The sequence below is a fragment of the Ictidomys tridecemlineatus genome, unplaced genomic scaffold (genome assembly GCF_052094955.1).
Source record: "Ictidomys tridecemlineatus isolate mIctTri1 unplaced genomic scaffold, mIctTri1.hap1 Scaffold_148, whole genome shotgun sequence".
Classification (NCBI taxonomy): Eukaryota; Metazoa; Chordata; class Mammalia; order Rodentia; family Sciuridae; genus Ictidomys; species Ictidomys tridecemlineatus.
The window spans coordinates 241206-250534 of NW_027521306.1; the positions used below are offsets into that span (position 1 = coordinate 241206).

Sequence of the window (9329 nt, forward strand, 5' to 3'; positions counted from 1 at the left end):
AGTGGAAATAATTGGCCAGAACGTTGGTTTTTTGCATCGTGAACCAGGCTAAGCGTGAAAGGGTTTGCCCTTAAAAAACTTTACTAAAGACAATTTACCACTGATATAAATTAAAATATTTACCTCCCAAAATAAACTCCTGAGGGTCAGGAGAGAGACGGTGTTCATCCTAGACACGGGTGCACATCAGTAAAGGCTGAGTGATTGAGACTTTACTGTGTTCTTCGGGTCCTTCCCGATTCCAAGTGATGCAATAACCCTTCCCTTGACTCCAGAGTTCCTTCTAGATCCTTTGTATTGAGTCTCTCCAAGCCATTTCCCATTCTGTAAACGGAGATAACAATACAACACTACATGTATGTTAAAATCAAAAGCAAGAGCAGATGAAAATACATATCCTAAAATAAAGTTTCACACAGATGTGTCATTTTTGAAAGAAGACAACAATGCATAAAAACAAGAAAAAAATGAGGAAATTTAATCAAAATATAATGGCAAACTGAAAATCCTAACTTTTCAATCCTTATCTCCTGCTATTTACTGAGTTGATTTTGAAACGTTTAATTCACCTGGCAATCTTGAGTGAGAAATTTTATAATTTCTTGATATACGAAAGTATTTCCTGAGTGAACTATAATGTATACGTTCAAGAAACTGCAGAGAAGCAGGTGAATTTTCAAGCAAATGACTTCTATCGATTTACAGATCCTCCAACCCAAACTAGTCTCCTGATCTCACCTTCATCATTTCTCTCATTTCCTTTTGGTCTAATTAATCAAAATCCTTCATTTCTAGCCAGTTTGTCTTCCTGAATATGAATAAGAAATAGAATACCATTTGATGTTTGAAATTATGGAGGTAATCTCAATGACGGAAATGGATGGCCCCGGAAAAGGGAGGAGGGTGCCTGATTAAATATATTCATGAAGATGTCAAAGGTTTATAAAGCCCAGGCCCATGGCAGAGAATGCTGTGGATGGCCAGGTGTCCCCTGGAGAAGTGCATCTCTTCAAGGGTCACCACCATGGACAGCAAGCGGTCACCATGGAGAGGTACATGCAGCAGATCACTCGGTTGTAGGCTTTACCATCACACCTGTGGGGTGAGTGTGCAATTTGGCTGAGAGCGGGAGGTTCGGGCTTATAGACTTGGAAGAACTATCTGACCATAGACCTAGGGAACAACTATCTATACAGGACACAAAGGATAAACCAGTGGTTCAGAAATGGAGGCATCGAATCCCCCTTTCTCTTGGGGACATTTGGCAATGACAGGAGACCTTTGGTATGGTCTTCACTGAGGTGCCAGAGGCCAGGGGAGGTGCACCTGTGACTAGCGGGATCCTTAGGTCCTGCAAAGCATGGGACAGCCCCCACGAAAGGGCTCATGCAGCTCAAAGCCCAATATGGCTAGTGTTGAAAATAAGACTGATAGAATCAGTGCACCCCAGTTGCCCAACTCACCCCAACTCCTGCAGGTAAGGCCAGCGTTGCATGGCCCCTGAGCCCTCATGGGGACTGGCCACCTTGAACCAGCCCCTCTGTGGCCTTCCTCTCTGACACTGTCACGTGCACAAGGACAGCAGATGGGTGTCTTATTCAGCCTTGTCCATCTGGCTCAAGCCAAATGGCTTTTCTAAAGGAAAAGTGACGCAGTACAAACTAATCACTTTTCTTTCTTGGTGACATTTGCAGAAAAAGTAATTTAGAACGATCCTAAAATGTGTTTATGAAATGAACAAAAATATAGATTTGACCTCATCTTTGACTTCAACAATCTTTCAGATGAAAAATGTGTAGATAAATGCACTCAGAACATCTATCCAAGTATCCATTTCCTAGAACTGCTTTTCCAATTTCTCTGTGTGCAAAGAACATTCAACTCACCCATAGAGATAAAATATCCATTTAGCCACACGATGTACTACAACATGCATAAGATAAAGTTTTGGAAGCGTCGTATGTTTGGGAAGTTAAAAGTCCATATTATGAACCATTTCATAATATCACTTTGATTCTGTGCAGCTAAAAGCTTGCCTAGTTATATTTTATACCAAACAATGTTTGGGGTGTGGTTAGTGTTTTAGGTACTTGTGTTTGGGTACTTTTACTTAGGTAAGTCTTTGACATTTGCCAGTTTACGTTGGATGTTTCCAACTGCACTGCTCAAAGCTTCTGTGGAACTTAGTTTTCTGAGAAATGCATTTTTATTTCAGATTCTTTTGGAGTAGTGTCACTGAAGTTGGAGGTGATTTTAATGTGGTGGCTTCATGCCGGTTCTGGTTCTTTCCTTTGGAGAGTGTAAATTATTGATATCTCAGAGGTCTGAATCTGTCTGTCTGTCTGCTGAGACAGTAAATTGGTCTGAAGCCACAACTGAACCTGGTCAAAGACTTTTAAAGTGAGAGTTTCCTAGAGCAGGGAGAGTGGATGAAAACCCAGCTTCCTGGGGAATCTGCACTCTCGAAGCCAAAGGAAAAGAGTTGTTCTTTACAAGGAGCAGCTGTACCTCTGCAAACACTGCCTCATGCTGCTAGGGTGGCTGCCTGCCACTGCACAGGTGTAGGTGGAGAGCCCACAGGTGCGTCCGTGTGACAAGGTGAAGTGCAAAGACTGCACAGTATTGGTGCCTGTCTCCCCCACCTGCTACTAACAGGACTTGGGGAAAGTCACTTAACCTCTCTAAGCTGTCTGTCTCATCAGTATAATTTGATGACAATTACAAAGGCTCAGACTATTCACAGGCAATTGTACAACTCAAATTTAGAAAAAGAAATAATTGAAGCTTTGGCCAAGCACGAAGCCACGGCATGGGATTGTCAGGATGAGGACGGGAGCCCAGGCCATGGCGTCCCCATCATGATGGGATGCTCCTCAGGCTCAGGACTAGTGCTCAAGCAACTGCCTGTTTATTCCTGTCAGGCATGAAGACGAAACATGATCTATGCTAGTCTTGTCCCCCGTGCAGAGATCAGACATTGAGCTAAAAAATTACCAACTCCAGGAGAGTCTGCAGAGAATTTGCAGGAACTCCAGAGACATTAAACTCTCTTAAGAGAATGACTTTGACATCCGGGCTCAGAATTAATTGAAGCTCCAAATGTTTGCAGAGCCCAGAGGACCTCTGGCAGGAACACAAAAATGCAAGAAGCCACGCCTTCCTCCAATTCTGCGTATCTGCAGAGATAACTTGACATCTAAGTGTGCACAGTGGACGGGTGGATGCTCCCCACCCAACCAGGCAGAGGAGGACAGGGGGCGAGGGGCCTCCCCTTGGCAGGATCGCCTGTGATAACCTCAGCCGAGCACACCCCTAAGAGCGGCTTGTGTTCCTATCTAAGCAGGGTCACTCCTCCTGTTGCTGGTGTCAAACCTCCTGTGCAAGAATGTGGCCTCCCTGCCCATCTGTCCCAGCGGGGCTGTCAACTGCCAGGTGTCCCTCCGAGACCTGTTTGACCGTGCAGTCATCCTGTCTCACTACATCCATAACCTCTCCTCGGAAATGTTCAATGAATTTGTAAGTACCTCACATCTGCCTCTCCCCAGGGCAGGCCGTCCTACCGCTCACCCAGAAAACCTCGCCAGCCACATTTCAGAGAGCATCCCGTTCGAGCTCAGAGAAGCACCATCCAAGAAACAGGAGGAAGGGAAAGTCTCAAAGAACGTAGTGACCTTTTAAAACCGTATTCCACCTTATTTTTTATCAGAGGTTTTTAAAAATCTGAACAGACTGATATAAAGTCCTGCTAGGCGGGGCTCAGGAACAGTGCCAATTTATTCTCCTGGCACAGAGAGCTCAGTTCCCTGGGTCCTCTTCGCTCAGCACCCTGAAGACACCCAGTAAGTAGCTACACAGCAGGGTGTGAGTGGATTAGGCCTGATCAAGAGAGACTGGATCCATCCTGATGGGAGGGGAGGGGGGGTCAAAATAGCTTTTCAGAAACTGGAAAACTCTAGGGCCAGGTTAGAAATGGAAACAGGCTCTGTGTCCTTGATGAAGGCCCTTGGGAAGTTGAGCTCTCCTGGGTCAGCCAGATGTGGACAATGGCACTTCCATACATCAACAGTCCTCCTGGGAGCATGTGGCTCAGGTTCCAGAACGTTCCTGCACACTCTTCTTGCCGTGCACCATATTTTCCGTCATTCTCCATCTCTGACTGGCCATCTCTTCCCACTCTGCCTTGCATTCCCTTTAAACTTTCCCAATTTTTGTTAAACACTAGTTTTAAATAATAAATATTGATCTCTGTATTTTTTCCTTGTTTTATTCTCAGTCCATGGCTCAAAATCTCTTACATTTGTATGTCCTGTTTTTTTTCTGACTCATTTTTTTGACAATCCACAAAAGTTCCCTGAATTCCTGATGCGCTTCACCCATCCAAGGAAAGAAGACCCATGTGGACTCGCAGGCAATAAGAGATTAAATGGCTGAACTTAGATACATACGCAACGTTGGCATTTGACTCAAATACCCAAGGAAGACGGTGGTAAAAAAACACCTCATAGATCTTAGGTTTGCTATTTTAGTGGTCGTTTTCCAAATTATAACTTGTAGGGAGGCGAGAAGGAAGGGTGATACAGCACGGGAGTCATAAAGGAAGTAGGAAAATGAGGTGGAAAACGTGAGATTCAGAGCTGATGGAAAAGAGTGGGCAAAGGGTTAACGCTTCGGGTTCCATTTTTAGGCAGCTAACGTTTTTTAATTACCTATCCACCAAATGTCTTAATATTCTGCTAACAGATTCATCTGTTCAATTCTCAAACACCAACTGATTGGATCTCCTGCATCCTCTCCAGGACAAACGGTATGCCCAGGGCCGGGGGTTCATCACCAAGGCCATCAACAGCTGCCACACCTCCTCCCTCTCCACCCCTGAAGACAAGGAGCAAGCCCAGCAGATCCACGTGAGTCCTCAGCTGGCCTCGTGCCTGAGCCACTGAGGCCGGACATGCATGGCCATGCCGTAGGGCATCAGGGACACTGTCAGGGGGTAATGGTGACCGCAGGCACAAAGAAAAACGAGGAAGAGAGAGCAAAGGAAAATCGTCACAGTGTAGTTGATAACCTGTAAGAAAAGCCCAATGCTACCCAAGGATTTAGTGTGGGGGGTGTTGTCCATGCGGATGACATTATTCTGACCATGCAGGATTACAGGTGCTAGACTGTGGGGGCTGGATTGGCCATGCTTGGTAAATATCCACTCAGGTACACAACACAGACACGCACAGGCAATTCTTATCTGTTACTCGAGACTCCTCCTCTGGAACCTTTGCCGTCCCTGACCACTGCGTGATTGGAATCCTCTCTCCTGGGCCTTCTAGACTCCCCTCTGCTCTGCTTTGGCCTCTCTAAAACCCCCTTCCTCGTCACTGACACCTCTGCCCTCCTAGATCTTCACGGAGACTCCTCCACCAGGCAGGTCCATCAGACAGGATGTCAGGTTTCTCACCAGGGCAGCTCTGACCAGGGTTGATGACAGCGCTGTCTGCCGGTCCAGCCCAGGCGTCCACCCAGCTCTGCCTGTTTTGTCACGGTGGCTCTGTTCTGATACCCTGCCAGAACCACAGCCTGAACATGTTTTAAAGTAAACACCATCCTGTGTCCACCCCTCACACAGCACCTCTGTTCTCCCTCCACACTTTTCCCAGTGGTCTGGGTATTCTGTCTGTCTGCTGTGCTCATTAATAACGATGATCCTCCTAAGAGAAAGAGGAGGGCCAGGGAATGCTGGCGGAGGCCACCCCGGCCAGCACTTCACAGAGCGCACGATGTGCGTTCCTGCTCCTCTCGTTTCCCTGTTTCCAGTGCCACGCCCACTGGACTCTGCCCTTCCTGACCACTAGAGCAGCTACAGACACCAGCACAGCCAGTGCTTTAAACCTACCCATGATCTTACTGTTCAGCATAAACTGGGGGATAAAACTCCACTGGGACTTCCATCTGCTGTTTGAGGATACCACTGTCCCCCCACAGGCTGCTCTGCCTGAGGCACGGGGCAGGGAGTTGTGCAGAGCCAGGGAGGCACACCGGGAGCGCCATGTTGTGTTTGTGATCTCTTGGCTCCAATATCCCAAAATGAACCTAAAAATCACTGAGATGTTAATGAACCAACCCGGTTCATTAGTGCGAGCGAATCCTTGGGTGACAATGATCCGTGTCACTTGTCACGGATCCTGGTGGAATCTAGCTTTCCCCAGGCAGGTCCCGAGAGTGCCTACTGATTTCCAGCAAAGCCCGGCTCCTCTCCGTGGAGAAGCAAAGCAATCAAACACGACAGATCAGACTGAGTGGGTAGACGGAGGGTGGGATTCCAGAGGGTGAACAGAAATGTTTCCAATGAGAACGCTCCTTGGAAAAAGTTGTCACTCAAATCAACTAGTTTTTCTGTTTCACTTTAGTGCAGTCTAGGCCCTTGACTTAAATTTTACTTTTCTATAATTTTTATCATTGTCCCCCAAATTGGATAGACACACAAGAATAACCAAGGGGTTCTGTAGTTCAGCCTGTCTGAGCAGAGACCCCATTAGGCAGCCCTGCTAATCTCTGCTGCTTCTAACGGGTCCCTCAACGTGGCTCCACAGCACGAAGACCTGCTGAACCTGGTCCTGCGCGTGCTGCGCTCCTGGAACGACCCTCTGTACCACCTGGTGTCGGAAGTGCGGGGCATGCACGAGGCGCCCGACGCCATCCTGTCGAAAGCCATCGAGATCGAGGAGCAGAACAAGCCCCTCCTGGAGGGCATGGAGAAGATAGTGGGCCAGATAAGCCCCCCGGGCGCCCCTGCTGACCTCCTTAGTGAGGGAAGTGGTCTCTCCGTGGGAAACCAGTCTTCAAGCACCTCACTTGGCAGAAACGAAACTTGGTGTTCTTTTTCTAGATGGCTACTAAAGTAAGCTAGCTCCTCCTCACTGGTCATGTCAGGCCCAGTGTAACTGAGCCGAAGGGATCCCTCCTGATACTTGGCAGGTGCAGAGTCCCCTGTCCTGTCCACCACCCACCAAAGGCGCTTCCCTTCCTGGGACTGGTGGTTAAATATTTTCAAGGGAAAGAAAACCAGAGAACAGAATTCGTGAGAGGGAACCATTCTTTCTCGTTTCTCCTCACATCAGAGGATGAGAGTAGGGGAAGGAGCAAAGAGGGAATCAAATCCAGAGGGAGCGGTCCCCTCCACCCGACGCTGCCCAAGGAGAGTGAAAAGAGGAGGTCACAGTGTTTGTGCTGTCCCCTGAGCTCTAGCTCTCAGGTGCCACCAAATGGAGGAGGGTGTATTTCTGGAAAGTTCCTTATTTTATAGTTTAAAGAAAGTTGCTTCCCTATAATACTTTAGTGCTTATGGATCCTAAGTCAAAACTCATATCATTGCATTTAATCTCCCCAAATAACTTCATACTCAGATCGTATTAGTATTTTTCAATATGTATCTCCATTCAGATAGAATCATTTCAACCCTGGTGAGATAATGGCTAAGCTGCTCTCTGAAGTTCTCAGAAATAATGTATCATCTAAAGAAAAACATATGATTATAGAGATAATAACAGAAGCAATTTCATATTTTTCTTTTTGTGTACCAAGTACACGTTATCATGTGTCATTTCTGTCATTTTCATGGAAGGAGAATATATCCAACACAAATACAAGGAACATATTAACCCAGGAACACAGGAAATAAACACCTTGATTCCAAGTTATTTTCCTCATTACCGTGAGCCTACTTCCTGAGGTCACTCATTTATTCTATAATACTTCATTTTCTGATCCCTTTTTCCTACCATTTATTTATTTACTCTTGCTCCTATCCTTGTACCTTGCACAGTAAATTCTGCCTTAGGGCTCAAGCACCGAAAATTCAAGCATAAAAAGCATAAGGCGACAGACAGACAGACAGACAGACAGACACACACACACACACACACACACACTCACACACACTAAGTTCTCATAGGAATCCAGATTTTAAAATTATAGGAGTGAGCTCAGCAGACCAGGTCTGTGATCGTGGGACTGTGTACTAGCTGGTCTCCAGGTCAGCGGACATCCTGCAAGGTGCCAGGATGGGCCCTTGGGCTCCAAGATCTCCGGGGAGTCCTAGAGTACAGAGGAGCACATGCTCCCTCTCTCTGCTGTCGAGCTGGTTCTGTGATCCCCGTCTTGCCCCCAGCCCAACTCACCAGCACCACTGAGGGACAGCTGTCCCCCCGGCACCTGCCCGCCCCTAGCTGCTCCTCCCAGCACCTCCCACCAGGGAGCTAGAAAGACAGCCGCTGTCCCCCTTAGAAGCCTGGAAGGTAGCTTCCCTGGCAGAAGATGGTCTTGGTCACAGTCATCACTGAGCTGGCCACACCTTCACGCAGTGAGTGCCACCCACCTGGCACCTAGGGCTTTGGAACACACACGTATGGAGAACAGATTCAGTTCAAAGCAAGACACCATCAAAAGAAATCAGGTACCAAGGACACATGGGGGCAGATTCGGGAATGTAGACGTTCTTGAAATGAGAGAACAGAAGCCAGCTCCTCCGTGGTCCCGGGCTCAACTCCATGCCGACCTTCCAGGAACACCTTCTGGCTCTCTGTCTGTCTGTCTGCTCCTGCAGGAAGACTTCACCTGCAGGAAGACCCCTTTAAAACTCACACACATGTTCTGCTTTGAGTTTTTAGATGACTACCATGTTGATGGCGCCTTCGCTTAGATACATAAAAACCAGAATCTATGCCTTTGGGTTTATATTCTGATGTCTTCCCTAAATCTTGATTTAATAATGAGAAGGATAGAGGATCGGCGAACTCTAATCACGTGAAATAATGAGTGCCTTTCTTGGTGGTTAGGTTCACCCTGGAGTCAAAGAAAACGAGATCTACTCGGTGTGGTCGGGCCTCCCGTCCCTGCAGATGGAGGACGAAGACTCTCGCCTCTTTGCTTTTTATAATCTGCTCCACTGCCTGCGCCGCGACTCCCATAAGATTGACAATTACCTCAAGCTCCTCAAGTGCCACATCGTCTACGACAGCAACTGCTGACGCCACTTCTGAGATGGTTCTTAAAGGTCTATCCCTTGGCAGGCTTGTGTTAGTTGTCGAGCACTTTAATGCATGCTTGGGTGTATGGGTTCTTTCTCAAAAAAATAAAATCTGAATCTTTAGAAATGTCATAATCTGAAAAAGTCAATATGTCAAAGTTGTTTTTTTTTCTCCCTTTAATGCAAAAATCAAAAGAAAATCTCTCTCTACCATTGAGAAGCTTCTGTCAAAAATCATCACAAATGACAAAAGCTAGCCTTGCAAATAAGACGGCCGGCAACTTACTTAAGAATCACAGCCAATAAATGTGGG

General features: G+C 46.9%; 1 protein-coding gene across 2 annotated transcripts; it reads left to right on the forward strand.

Moving 5' to 3' along the window:
• The first annotated feature begins 1024 nt into the window (after positions 1-1024).
• On the forward strand, positions 1025-9017 carry LOC144372715 (prolactin-like). Of its 2 annotated transcripts, none has more exons than XM_078035996.1 (5): positions 1025-1052; positions 3341-3516; positions 4797-4904; positions 6582-6774; positions 8839-9017. In XM_078035996.1, exons 1-5 carry the CDS (start codon positions 1025-1027, stop codon positions 9015-9017), a joined length of 684 nt encoding a protein of 227 aa, XP_077892122.1. The 2 variants fall into 2 exon arrangements, with proteins under 2 accessions (XP_077892122.1, XP_077892123.1); XM_078035997.1 differs by having other exon boundaries at positions 3344-3516.
• Positions 9018-9329: the final 312 nt, after the last annotated feature.

What these genes read in the sequence shown, in the direction of transcription:
- LOC144372715 (XM_078035996.1), top strand. Translation starts at nt 1,025, where the DNA reads ATGGACAGCAAGCGGTCACCATGGAGAG. An exon ending in CAAGCGGTCACCATGGAGAG is followed by an intron (nt 1,053 to 3,340) that starts GTACATGCAGCA and finishes TTCCTATCTAAG; the next exon opens with CAGGGTCACTCCTCCTGTTG. An exon ending in GGGCCAGATAAGCCCCCCGG is followed by an intron (nt 6,775 to 8,838) that starts GCGCCCCTGCTG and finishes TTCACCCTGGAG; the next exon opens with TCAAAGAAAACGAGATCTAC.